This window comes from Solanum stenotomum, chromosome 4 (assembly GCF_019186545.1).
Source record: "Solanum stenotomum isolate F172 chromosome 4, ASM1918654v1, whole genome shotgun sequence".
Taxonomy (NCBI): Eukaryota; Viridiplantae; Streptophyta; class Magnoliopsida; order Solanales; family Solanaceae; genus Solanum; species Solanum stenotomum.
The window spans coordinates 62,956,405-62,970,154 of record NC_064285.1 but is presented as its reverse complement, the minus strand read 5'-3'; the positions used below and the strand labels follow the sequence as shown (position 1 = coordinate 62,970,154).

At 37.1% G+C, this 13,750-nt stretch overlaps 2 protein-coding genes across 3 annotated transcripts; both read right to left on the bottom strand.

Annotated features, from left to right (window-relative positions):
- Positions 1-59: 59 nt before the first annotated feature.
- On the bottom strand, positions 60-4,039 carry LOC125861215 (protein DETOXIFICATION 41). Its single transcript, XM_049541160.1, has 8 exons — positions 3,734-4,039; positions 2,849-3,393; positions 2,151-2,237; positions 2,000-2,056; positions 1,430-1,668; positions 956-1,074; positions 704-790; positions 60-194 (listed from the first exon to the last, which is right to left on the bottom strand). Exons 1-8 carry the CDS (start codon positions 4,037-4,039, stop codon positions 123-125), a joined length of 1,512 nt encoding a protein of 503 aa, XP_049397117.1. The 3' UTR covers positions 60-122.
- A 1,271-nt stretch (positions 4,040-5,310) lies between these two features.
- LOC125861678 (auxin response factor 6-like) lies at positions 5,311-13,373 on the bottom strand. 2 transcript variants are annotated; one of them, XM_049541529.1, is made up of 14 exons: positions 12,730-13,373; positions 12,465-12,580; positions 11,643-11,741; positions 11,493-11,549; positions 11,260-11,418; positions 11,042-11,126; positions 10,192-10,282; positions 9,394-9,558; positions 9,201-9,323; positions 8,601-8,676; positions 7,971-8,118; positions 6,780-7,873; positions 6,446-6,636; positions 5,311-5,831 (listed from the first exon to the last, which is right to left on the bottom strand). In XM_049541529.1, the coding sequence occupies exons 1-14, from the start codon at positions 12,770-12,772 to the stop codon at positions 5,630-5,632; spliced, it is 2,649 nt and encodes an 882-aa protein (XP_049397486.1). In that variant the 5' UTR covers positions 12,773-13,373; the 3' UTR covers positions 5,311-5,629. The 2 variants fall into 2 exon arrangements, with proteins under 2 accessions (XP_049397486.1, XP_049397487.1); XM_049541530.1 differs by having other exon boundaries at positions 12,465-12,577.
- Between the last annotated feature and the right edge of the window lie 377 nt (positions 13,374-13,750).

Here is a 13,750-nt window from a genome sequence, read left to right as displayed (position 1 = left end):
TAGTTTCTTGTTGTTCGATTTCTGTAACTATATGTTATTTCTTGTACTTCGATTATAGTATTATTTTGTTTAGAATGCTTTATCGTGGCTTCTTCACTTCTGTTACATCTTCGTTACTCTCTTCAAGGCCTGTCTACAAGATCTTCATTTACTCTATTTCCAGCTTCCTTCAAACGATCAGCAGCTTTTGCAACCTGCAATATACAAGTTGAGAGTTTTAAGTACGTTACAAGTAGAGGCGGATCTAGAGTACAAACATATGGATTTACGAAAATTCAATAGCTTTTGTTCAGATCCTGAGTATACATGTGAAGAGAATCACTAAATATCTATAAATGTTTTTGAATATGAGTTTTTGAGGAGTTGAGGTCTCTATAGGAACCCTTTTATACTTAAAATTCTGAATCCGCTTCTAGTATTATGTATGTCCACTTTCTTCTGTTCCGTTACTCCATAAATTCTAACATGGTTTGTTTTTATATCGATCTAGGAACAATGAAATAAATTCTAACATGGTTTGGAAGAAGAATCATTTGAAGCATGCATACTAAAGTATAGAGGCGAATCTAAGATTTGTAGTGAGTGAGTTTGTTGTCTAAACTCATTGAACCCACTCTAGATCCACCTTTGTCTGTGCTTGAATATAACTTACGACTTATAAACGTAGAATGTAGTAACAAAAATGGAGCAGCTACTAAGTTACCTCAGTATTCCAGTTTGTTCTGGCTGTTAAAATAAACAAGCTGAATGTTTGCAAGACAACTCCAACAATCATCCCCCACCATATTCCCTGTCAAAAAGAAGGGAAAAAACCACTCATTTTCTTTGTGTGTTGGCCTCCGACTTGTTTGAAATTGAGGCGTAGTTTTTTTGTGTTTTTGATAATTATGGTGTTCGGATCGACTTGCGCGTCTGGATATCCAATTATGTTAAGAGGATAGAAAAAAAAACATACTGCTGCTTGCAAACTTGTTTTGAAGCCAAGAATACATCCAATTGGGAGACCAATACAATAGTAAGTAGCTAGATTGACATATGCTACCACAGCTTGCCATCCACTTCCAACAGCCACACCTAAACTTTGCAAGCAATTAGGTTCAAGAAAAATTTAAGAATTTGATAAACGATTTAAGTTATATACACCGACAGTGTAAATATTTCGTGTAGTATTAGAATAGCTTAACATGTTTCAAGTTATCTTATCACTATACAGTCAAACCTTTCTATAACAGTCATCTTTTATAACAATATTTCAGTATAACGGCTAAGTTGAACAAACGGCGTTGTTATAAAGAGGTTTGACCGTAATTATAAAGATTATATGTAACTGTCTTTTAAGTACTATATTCTTTTCGTTGTCAGTGCATAGAACTTAAACTCTAGAACGAAACAGTTCTACGAAAAGCCAACATGTTAAGGACTTGTTTACCAGAGAGAATAGGCTGAATGCCATTCAACCAAACAGAAATGGCAAGTAATGGAGTCAAATGAGAAACAGCTTCAATGACTTCAGAGTCACTTGTAAAGAGTTTACTGAATCCAACTCTGAATATCAGCACAATAATGCAGATAATTGTACTGAACATGATGCTTGTCATGTTCACTACAATAACCGACATTTTAGCTACCCTCGGATGTCCTGCTCCAAGCTCATTACTAACTCGAACACTGCAGGTACGTGAATTAATCAATACGTTAACAACAACAACAATATACCTAGTGTAATTCCACAAGTAGGGTCTAGAGAGGGTAGGATGTATGCAGGTAGAGAGGTTGTTTTTGATAGACTCTCAGCAATCAATATGTTAATATTGATACAATAATGTCTCTATTAGCTCTGAAATGAACTGATTCCTCATGTGCAACTAGCAAACTATTATGGGATGTTTACACAAATAGCCAGTCGGATTCACTGTTTACTTTTCCTAACCGATATACACATATATTATACATACTCCGATCGCTTATCAAGAAAGTTGGCCTTCTGATGTATAAGTACCTGGCTGCAGCTGCTAGTCCCAACATAAATTGCATATCCCAGTTCCAGTAATTCATGCTGTTATTGTCACTAAAAGTTGTGAGTATCATCTGAAAAAAGTCATTTATGGTAACAGAGAAAGAAAGGAGGTTTTTATCTTTCTTTACATTACCAAACAGAGATGGAGTCCAGTGAGACTGTAGCATAGGGAAGTAGCCCTGATACAAGCACTAGGCCTTGGAAGTACCATATCTCCAAGCTACATTTCAGAAGGAAAAAGATCAAGAATTATTACTTAGAACTTAATTTTTACAAAAGTCAGTGTTAGTTTATGGGCATATTTGTTGATAGTAGCAGCTGATCATTGGGATTTTTTTAGTTTAACTAGACGGGCCGGGCTGCTGTCCGATTTTGGGCCGGGTGGCTGTGGGACACTAAACGGTCTCGGGCCTGGTCTACTTAACAGGTCACATACGCAAAACTGGCCCATGCCATTATATAGAGGGATTGGATAGGTTAATGCATGAGGTGTGCCGGGCCAATTAAGGGGTATGTCGAAAATGGTTAAATGGGCCGGATTGTGGATCGACCCCGACCCTTGTTAGGTGTAGTTTAGAGGGAAGAGATTTTTGGCAAATGCAAGTGTATGTTTGTGGGATATTTGTTGATTGATAGTGGCGGGTGACCGGGCTGGGCTGGGTTGGGCTGTCCATGGATCACTAAGCAGTCCCCCAAGCCGGATCCGGTCTGGGCCTCTTTTTTAAAGGAAGTGGATTGGTAAATGCATCAGGTGGGCCAGGCCGGTTAAGGGTCGACTTAAACAGGAAAATGGGCCGGGTCAAGGGAGTTTGTGAGATATGAACCAATTACCATAACATGACAGCAGAGGCAACAGTTAGCTTGAAGTAAGGCCAAATGCTATTGAAAGCATTCATGGAGAAACCAGTCCAAGTCTCTTTACACCAAGGACTAAAAACGACGTAAAGACCTTGAGTGATGACCAACAGCCACCACGAGAAGCTCTGTGCCATTGCAGCTCCGAATAGACCATATTCCAAGACATCAACCACCAGCCAAGTGATCACAACATGCACAATGAACACAGAAACCGCGATATAAGCCATAGGGTTAACAATGTTCTGAGCCTGCAGAAACCTCTGCATTGGACAACTTATAGCTAATGCATATAGCTGAAGGATCAATCCGCGGGCGAATAATTCCCCTTGCTCAGATATGGTCTCTGATTGTCCTATTGCTTTAAGCAATGGCCCTGAGAACCAGTAAGGAAATGAGAGGAGAAAAGCTGCTCCTAGGTGAAGTAAAATTGCTCTTTGGCATATCACTCCCATAACTGCATATCTTTTTGCTCCATATGCTTGTCCACAAACTGTCTCAACAGCACTTGCCATGCCCAACTGTTGTCAAGAAAAGTTCAAAGTGATATGATACAGACGAATCCAAGATTTGAAATAACGAGTGCATCATCAATACTTATATGAAACTCTTTAACAATCTTAATAACTTTTTATGAGTTTAAGTTCTATCATTGACAATGTAAAACATCACAACCCCTTGAGGTGTTTCCCTTCCCTAGATCCTATGTGAATGCAGGATGCTTCATGCACTAGGATGACCCTTATATCAACAAAATCAGATCACTTATAAGGTAATTATAAGTAAATCCCTATGATAAGTATTAATTGGTAAACTCGTAAAAATCGTTACACTGTTAGTATATATAACTTAAATTCATACCATAACACCATAAGCAAGGCCTTGAATTCCCACACTAGCAATGGAAGCACCAGCTAACTCCAATGAACCTAAATGTCCAACAAACATAAGTGTGACAAAGCCAAGCATATAGTTAAAAATCAAGACTATAATAACAGCCCCAGAAAGAAGCCAAAGTAGCCTTGATTCCCAAGCAAACAACTTGAGATACACCTTGAAAGACACATTCTTGTGTTCCAAGAACTCTTCGATTTCGTCCGATGATATGTCTGATAACTTAGCTGTTGAGTGAAGTATACTAGGTAGCAATGGATGTTGGTTCTCCATTGTTCTTTTTCTCACTATCTTTTGTCCCTTAACAACAATGCAACCTTATATGCATTGAGAGGAACAAAATGTGAGTAGATGTTAATATGTTTGTACAAAATTCAATGAGGTAAACAGAACAGGTCCAACTACCAGTCCTTGTTTAGACTTAAGTGTTTATGTAGCTTTGTAGATCAGTAAGAAGCTTAGGTGTGGTTATCACTGAGTGGTGAAAAAGTTAGGTAGCAACTGAATTGTTTTGGAATGGATCCAAGATTTGAACTTTATGAATTCGGAATTTTGTTCTAGTGACCTCAAGTGCTAATAACTAGATTCAAAATTTAATATTTATACATATTTAGTAAAATTTATAAAAGATTAAAGGGTCAACATCAAAGCTACTGAGTTCCGTTGAACCTACCGCTTACATTGTGGATCTGCTCCTAGGCTGGTTTTCCACCTAGTTTTTAGTATTTGGCCAATTCTAGCAAAGTAAAACTTAGAGTTTTGTACAATATTAGTTTATTAGTACAAATAATTGTCAGTATATAAAGTTTAAATCTCTCAACAATTATAGTATACTCTCTATGTTCCAATTTGTTTATCTGATTTTGATTTGACATGAAATAATTTAAGAAAATAAAAAAGATTTTTCTAATCTCATGGTCTTAAACTAAAGAAATGTAGAATATAGGCATAACACATAGACTCACTCAAACTTGGCTTCAACTGACAAGTAAGCACTTACTTTAAAAGTGCACATTTGGACATCTCATCTTAGTCACAACGGGCAATTAAACAATTAAACTCGTCTCCTTGTGTCTCGTAGACACCCAACAATAACGTGACACATAATTTTAAGAGGTATATAGATGATTAGTTCATAAATTAGAGTGTTCAACTAACACAATGGACACAAGTTGAGGTTTCTAAATGTGTATACTCAAAGTTAAAGTGTTTAGTTGTTAGTTGAGGTCAAATTAAAGTGTATGTATTATCCAAGATGTTTTTTAATCTTGGTAGTCTTAAACTAAAGAGTTGTCAAAAAAAAATAATGAGACTTTCTTTTTTTAAGCGGACTGAAGACAAAAAAGTAAGACAAACAAATTAAGACCGAGCGATATGTTATCATGCACTTACAAATTAAAGTTCACCAGTCTTAGAATTTGAGCACAATAGGTTGTAAATAATCAGTCTATTCTTAATTACAACAGGTAGAAAAAACATTGCTTCAGCTAGTAACACTATTTGTACAGATGTCTCTTGAGGTAGTTCCACAGAAATAACAACAATAAACATTAAATAATTTACATTGAAAACTATCTGGTGTACAAGGTTCAAATGAGACTTGACCCCATTACTTTTTAGGTAGAAGAGATACATGACAAAATAACATTGATAGAACAAGGTACAAAGAATTGCTGATATTAGCAGCTACATGGTACATTTACCTTAGGGATCACTTAGTTGTTCTTGTTCATTAGTAGTTTATGTTGCTCAAACTCGTCAAAATTGCCAACGAGTGTGTGTCGTATCCTCCTCCAAAAGTAGTGCATTTTCAAAGGATCCAACACAGGTGCAATAACATTTTGAGTGTCCAAGCAACATAAATTAGTAGTCAAGTGACCCCAAGGGGATTCCGTTCATAATATTACACGAGTGGTTCCGGTTCATGAAGTCATCGCAGCCATTGCCATTGCTAGTGATCCTCTGCGTTTTGCCAGCACTTGGTAGGTCGAGGCCCTCTTTGCCCATCTGCTGCACTTCAAGTGGAGAGAGTATCTTGATGTACCAAACACTGTTCACAAACTCACTGCAGCAAGACAGAGATTAGTTAAAAATGTGATAACTAAAAGGTTTAACAAATACGCAATAGCATTGACAGAGTAACGGTTCAAAAACAAATCTACATTGTTGGTGTATACAGTAAAATAAGCATACTTGAAAATGTGTAAGTGGGAAATATGATGATATAAAACGATAGAGTTGATATCTTTAAGTAGCTGATCAATGCAATCGGTAGTATTTCAAGTGGAAACTACGATCGGTTTCCACTTGACCAAAAGCTGCTCATAATGTCTAAAGAGGAGCAGAAACTAATAATCTGTGGAAGTTCAAAAGTGTAAACCAAAGAGGAAGCGACTACGAGTCTCTCCGTAGACAAAGTTACTGGAGATGTCACCTGCCTATGTAGCTTTTTCCTCTGAGTCATTTTAGAGGTGGTCCAATCCAAACTGATTTTTCGTAGGCTGTAAGAAAACATCAGAAGACTATCCCAAAAACCTCACATATCGAACTATTGGCGAGGACAATAATTTGACTTAAGTGATATCTACACAGAACCACCCTGCCCCCTCTCCAACGCACACAAAAAATGTTAGTGGTAGGAGCAAGCCTGCCACAGAAAACAAGTGGTTGGATACTTACTGCCAAGGGTCATCACCAAGGAGGAGAACATCATTCTCACGGTCAACGAATACAAGCTGCCAGCCTGATCTCTCAGGATCCTCCAACAGGCCTTCAAGGCCAAACATGCGAGCAAGCTCACTTCGCAGCTCATTATAGCTGCTAAATTTGGAGATATCCAGTGATCGTCCAAAGGACTCTGATTTGTAAACCTGCCAGAACCAAGAAACGTGAATCAAGAAATTATTGGCAAATATTCCCAACTTCTAGACATTTTTTTAATATAAAAAGATGTGCCATTAAATCATCAGTAAATAAAAAATGCCATATTTTTCCCAGTAAATTTTACACTCACCTTAACAAAGGTTTCTGTAAGTGAGTTTGCTTGATCCACATTTTCTGAGGACTGCAAGACACCTGATTCATCTACACAACTTGAAGTCGTCATGTCTGAATTAACGGGATACTCGCTACCTACTGTACTTGTGAAGGCAGAGGTAGCATAAGGCACAGGTAAAGATCTGTTCTCCGGACTGTTACCCTTCAGGTTTGACATACCATTAACTCCAAATAGCGCATTGTTTTGGCTAACTGCTACAGCTTGATAATCCAAAACTTGTCTGCCAGGATTTGGTGAAAACAAAGTGGAAAAATCTGAGACCTTAGTATTAGGCACCGTCAAAACTTCAGCCTGTGTCACTATGTATGGAGCTTGTGAAGGGATCTGAGATTCTAGAGCAATTCGCTTTGATGATGAGGAAGGAGACACTAGAGAGTTGGTTTCAGGCATGTTCAGGAAAGTGGATGCTTCATTACGGGAAACTGAACTCAGGAGACTTTGCATGGTGGATCTGTTGTTAGATGTATTAATATGATTACCAACTAAATCAGAAAATGTTTGTTGAGAACCTGTTGAACCTAAGACCTGTAAATGAGATAGCTGTGACCGAGTAGCTGAACACAATTGAGCCTTGGTTTGCTGCTGATCTTGACGCTGCAAGTGTACTTGATGGGGTTCCTGAAGTTGTTGATCATGATACAATTGCTGGCGCTGCAACTGTTGCTGCTGAGCATTATAAGATTGGTGGCACTGCAATTGCTGCTGTAGCATCTGTGCCTGAGATATTAGTTGGTTTTCCGGGAGGCCTTGGAGGAAAGTATGTTGCAAATTGGATGGATGCAAAAGCTGATTCTGAATCGAAGATGCTGAACCACTAGGGATATGTTGGAACTGCATAAGTGGCTGATTTGCAAGCTTAGAAGAATCTAATGTTGCCATTGCTTGCAAAATGTCAGGCTGCAAACCTAGCATAGAAGCATCAAACCTTGGCTGCACAAATGGAGTAACACCAAATCCCTGGAAATTAAGTGATTGTATCCCCTGATCACCCATGCCCCCGTGCAGCCATGGAAGTTGAGAACTCATAGTCATATCACCATTTGATAGACCTGAATGGATGAGAAGATAGTGAACAGTTAAAATTAGAACTGAATCAAATTGATGAATACAGATATCCCCGGTAACAACAGCAAAAATATATCAGACCAGGAAATGAAGGTAGTCCAGGTGGCCATGGCCGCTTCAACCTAAGGGAGAAAGGAGATGGATACATTGGAAAGGTTGTCAGAGGTTCAATTTCCCACAGTGAAACTCTAGGCTGCCTCTCCCCTGCAGTTGATTCATCCCATCCAACCTGCATATTAAGAGGGTCGACGATGAAATTCTAAACCAAAATGGACATCATGCACTTGAGAAATCCACAAGTATTAAAAGGATTTAAGTAGCCATAGTTTCAATGTATTATTTAGGGATAAGGGTCTAAAAAATATCCCAACTTTGGTCGGATTTACTGTTGCGATACTAAACTTTCATGAGGACCTATTACCTCCCTAAACTATTTAATACCGTATTTTAAACATATATATTTGTCCACGTGGACATAAAAAATAATGCAAAATTATAAATAGTAATGTGTCCACGTGGGCACATATATACCTTTAAAATACACTATTAAATAGTTTAGGGGGTAAAAAATACGGTATTAAATAGCCTAGGGAGGTAATAGGTCCTTATGAAAGTTTAGTATCGCAACAGCAAATCCGACCAAAGTTAGGGTATTTTTTAGACCCTTATCCCTATTATTTAATACTAAATGACCACCTGCTATGAACTAACCTTTACAGACTGCCAATGAGAATTTGGCCAACGAGCAGGATCTAGATCACCAATGCCAGTAATTGTGCCCATATACCTGAGACCAAATATATTCACATGATTAAACTATTTGTATCAATTAGAGAGAAAAAGGGGATAACAAACAGAAAAGACAGTTATCTTCTTTCTCTTAGGAAATTATCACGAACTGTGGCAAAAATAGAAGGCAGAAAAAACTGAATCATAAACAACTCTGAAATTCATATCGTCCTAGATTGAAACTTATTTAGCAATAAGCATTTCCATTTCTTTCAAACAAGATAAGTTCCCCACAACGTTTTTGAGGAGGAGAGATTTAGGCAGCAGCTCCCTCCAAATTATGATCTCCTACTCCTAATTTTCCCTTATTTTAACAAGAACATTTTTAGACAAAATTGGCTTAATTTTCAAAGATCCCTTGAAATATTTTCACACCAAACTCAATGAGAAATTGGTACTAGCCCCTGGTCCACCCCCTCCCATTTCAATATAATGTCCCTCTTTATCAATAAAAGATTTGATTCTCCAACTGACCTTGTAATTTGGAATACTTGCAAAACAATTCTAGAAGATTATACCTACCTACGGATGCTCGATTCTTCTGTTTCAAATAGCATTCGGAACCTCATGCCAACAGAAACTCGTGTATGATACACTGCTTTAGCATACTTGGCGAGAGGTATGACAAACTCTGATGGACAAGCCCTGAAATTGCAAAGCTAAAATGTCAAATGTGAACTTAAGTCCATTAGTTAACCAGAAACGCAACCTTTACCTTGGATTGAAAAATATTGTAAACCGGCTATTTGTTGCAGTTGCGTGAGCTGCTGCAGCTAGAAGACCAATGTGCATGCTATCACTTGACAATACCGAGGAAGGTAAAACAGTTTGCGGACGATTGGCACGTCGTATCCCCAAAAGCAATTGATTATTTTCATTCCTGATGGGAGATGACAGAATTTAGCCAGATAAAATTACAACAATAACAATATATCCAGTGTAATCTCACAAGTGGGGTTTGCTGTGTACACAGACCTTACCCCTACATTCGTGAAGGTAGAAAAAATTGATCTAAAAAATTGAGAGGGTGAAACAAGAGAGTTTTTTAATTGCAAAATGACCCAAGAAGTACATCAGCACCCATCACCCAATATATACTGCATGCTGACAGGTAAAAATTGTTAAATAGTCCTAAACTTCATGAACTTAATATATTATACTTGGCTGTAAAATTTTCGAGCAGTAAATATTTAACTTTCCCAAGTATACAACACAAACGTGGAGATTTCAAATGTTTGTGCATTCTATCAGAGAAGGAAAGACCATAGGCAAATGTAACAGACCCCACAGAACCACCTACTCAATGTGCACCTTTTAAGGAAAGACAAATAACAAATCCATTTAATTGGCAGCCTCCTTATTGGATATGCAAGACAAGCAACAGAACAGTCATATCGCATCTGCAGCTCAGATACATACAATTTATAAACACATATACACATCAACTGTGAGTCTTAAATGGTTTACAGAAACTTCTAAAGGAACTGCAATAGCTAGGATAATATTTATCTACCAGATAAAGATAACTGAGTCGCCTGCAACAAGTCTCTTCGCACTTACAAACACACTCCATCCTGTCGTCAGGAGATGCCTCTTTGGTTGGCCTAAGTACGAGGAATTAGATCATTAGTGTCCAATTTCATAAATCATAGCACTGCAATCAGAAATTTTCAACACTAGAATCCAGAACCTCTTGCCTTACAATAAAAGGATAATAACTAGGAAAAAGATCAGATTGCATCCATAATGAATCCACGTCAGAGGAAAGAGACAACAGAACCTAAGTCAAAACATTCATACACTACTGCACTAGGTTCTTCATTTAATTTAAGAGATAAACAAGAATTCTCAATTTTCAACTTTTTCTTTATGTCATCTTCAGTGCTTTAGAAGCTAAATGAAAAGAGTGAAGCTTCTCAGTTCTAAAATATAAAAAGGTTAACAGAGTTTTAACCGCCAGTACAAGGTATTATATAGTCACTAGTTCACTCTGCAGAAGGTCTATTCGGCCAGGGAACTGGGGCACTCACCCATTGGTGTAGTCATTGCATTTATCACAGTAAGATCAGTTTTATAGCTGGGAATTGGCATTCAGAATTTGTTTTTGTTTTTCGAATGGTAACACAAGGCATTCAGAATTTGTTTTTAGAAAGAATCAGAAGTCAGCAAGTATATTGGTTGCATCATAAACTTCCCGCCACAATGTAGTGAATTCAAACTTCATACAATAATGCAGAGTATATAAAATCCCTAAGAACTTTCAAGATAGCCAATTTAAATCAAGGTACCAACCACCATGACAACATTGTAACAAAGTCTTTCGCTGTAATACTACTCTATCAACTCTCTGAACAGAAACTCACCGCGAAATATATGCCGGAACTTCCATTCATTTCCATGAAGATCTTTACCAATCAACTCTTGCACAGGAGGCTGTTGCGAGTAATCCTGCAAAAGAAAGATAAAATTAAAGTCAGTCAAACACCCACTAGCAGGATATTGAAAAACCAAATGCTCATGAAACACCTCAAGCAAAAAGAAAAAGGAAAAAGATGCTGATGAGTGCAACTGATGGACCTACAAGAGGAGGGAAAACTTTTTCTGCAGCACGTCGAGGGACAGAGAATCCACCATGGGTACTGGTATCGCTTGCAGTCAATGTTTTGCAGAAATAGTTATTTGGTTGTTTACTCAGGGTCCCAAGTTCAGCCGGTAGAAGGCACACGTCTTTTTGCTCTTGCTATGGAGAAATAGTCAATTAACACTTACAAATAATTTCGAAACAAAACGAATGAATTGATGAATGTAACATACTGGAGTTAGTGGCTGCAAAGTCATTTGAGCATATACTTCATCAGTCTCGACATCTGCCTGTAATTTAGAAATTCTTCAGTCTCTACCCACTGGTAACACTCCAAAACATATGATTGTCACAACAAAGAGAATGTATAGGGTCAAACTTACATCCATGGTCACATTGTGAAGCTGACAAATAAGTTGAGGCGGTAATCCAGGATAGTTAGGGATATGACCATTTATTTCCTTGTTTGTGGATGCAGCAACCTGTAAGACTCATAAAGATTAAAGGTGCCAACCACTAGTCTACAAGCTATACAAAACTAAAAAAATTCAGTACAAAATATTGCAACTAACGTCATTTCACCAATAAATAAGAGAAATTCTAGGAATCCAATGGATCATTCTATTCTTTGTTGCATCGAAAATTAGCCAAACAACATCTTAATTTCCAAATAATGCAGACTTATATCAAGAGAAAGATCAAATCTAGGAAATAGCTTAACGAAAGAATCTCACAAATTAATAAAAAAGAACTATATCAACAACTATATAATGTTTTTTTCTCAGCTCTGTTCACCAAGATTAATATCGCCACTGGAATTACTTAGTTCTCCAGAGTTGGAAAGAAAGATTTCTGTCCTATACCTATTTCCGACACGTATGGACAGAAAAACATAAGCACAACATGCCTGGAAGTGCAAAAATAGTAGCATACCTCATGAGGCACAGGTTAAATCTTGAAGGTTATTTATACCCATAGCCCACCATTAAATGAAAGGAAAAAAAGAAGTTTAAAGTTCAAATGGAGCATCACCATGAAGAACCAGAACATAAGAATTTACTACCAACCATGTCAAAGACCTATGCTTTAATTAACTTAATGAGTTTATGGCATAAACTAAGTTCTACGCGGGGAATACGAATCAGTTGGTTCCATTTTCCCTTCCTCTATCCCCCTTTCATAAAAATATAAGTTCTACTACTAACCTGCTCACTATGCCCTTGAGGAAAATACACTACTCTGGTTCCTACATGTGGTAGAGAGACCAGTGGCCCTGCACAAGCATGCCACAGCTCTGAATTCAGGCATTTCTTCTCCCCTGCTGCTATAATCAAACATCAAAAAAAGTTTACTCCCAAGTTTTAATAAAGGAAAAAAATTACTCATCATACATACATTACAAAGAATACTTCAATTCAAGCTCAATAAACAAAAAATGACAAAAATAAATAAGACAGAAACAAAACACACCTTCCTCAGGCTGAGAATTGAAGCCAGAAGTAGACACCTTCATTCCCTCAAATCAACTAACTCAAAAAAAAAGTTAAAAAGGAAAAGCCCCAAATATGTATAAAAGAGCAAAAAGAAAGCCAAAGATGAAAACTTTGGCACTAGTCTAGCCCCCCCACCCCCACCCTCACCCTAAGCAAAAGCCAAGAAGCAGGCAAACATATTTCTCATCCAACCCCACTTCCACAACTTAACACCACCAATGTCAGCTCCTTCATACTTGTCCTAGATCACTGAAAAAATCAAGAAAAAACCCAAATCACCCTTTTCTCCAAAGAAACTACAGAACCAACTAATTACATCAAAACAAAAACAGATCTTCAAGTTCCCAAGTAAAATCTTGAAACCCTAAAAGAAAAAAGCACAGTAAATCAAGCAGCTTTTTTGGTACAGATCTTTTTTTTTCTTTCAGTGAGACTCTGTTCAAGTATTCAAAGCAGTAAAGAAAGAAAGAGGGACCCTCAAAAGATTTGAAGGAAGATTATAGAAAGTGATAGATTGCTGAACTGTTAGCTCAATCTAGGGAAACTACTGTTTTAGTCTTTATTAGTAATAGTACTACTGGTATAATTTATTATTCCTACTTTGTTGTAGTATTAATAAAATACTATATTATATAATTCATGCCATGTATTTATGGCACTACACAACACTGTAGCCTTTGTAGGTTGTTTGTAGCTATAAGCATTTAGGTATGTGTCACAATGTGACAGAGAAAAAGGTCCCCTTGGAAATTTTGAGGTATCCAAGTGTGGAAAAAAGACTGTGTCAGTGAGTCTCCCTTTCATACAATAGTTTTTCTCCATTTCCCATTTGATGCTCCTAATTATCTGGATTATGTTTATCTCTTAATATCGAATATCAAATGATTAAATATATATAACTTAAATAAAAAATAATTATTTTTATTTTAAAAAATATAAAATTTAATATAATAAAATTATTATTTGATAAAAAAATATTAATGGATAGTAACAATCAT

What these genes read in the sequence shown, in the direction of transcription:
- LOC125861215 (XM_049541160.1), bottom strand. Translation starts at nt 4,039, where the DNA reads ATGGAGAACCAACATCCATTGCTACCTAGTATACTTCACTCAACAGCT. An exon ending in GGACTAGCAGCTGCAGCCAG is followed by an intron (nt 1,669 to 1,999) that starts GTACTTATACAT and finishes ACGTACCTGCAG; the next exon opens with TGTTCGAGTTAGTAATGAGC. An exon ending in GAACAAACTGGAATACTGAG is followed by an intron (nt 195 to 703) that starts GTAACTTAGTAG and finishes TGTATATTGCAG; the next exon opens with GTTGCAAAAGCTGCTGATCG.
- LOC125861678 (XM_049541529.1), bottom strand. Translation starts at nt 12,772, where the DNA reads ATGAAGGTGTCTACTTCTGGCTTCAATTCTCAGCCTGAGGAAG. An exon ending in GTTCCGGCATATATTTCGCG is followed by an intron (nt 10,283 to 11,041) that starts GTGAGTTTCTGT and finishes CCTCGTACTTAG; the next exon opens with GCCAACCAAAGAGGCATCTC. An exon ending in TTACAGAAACCTTTGTTAAG is followed by an intron (nt 6,637 to 6,779) that starts GTGAGTGTAAAA and finishes TGGTTCTGGCAG; the next exon opens with GTTTACAAATCAGAGTCCTT.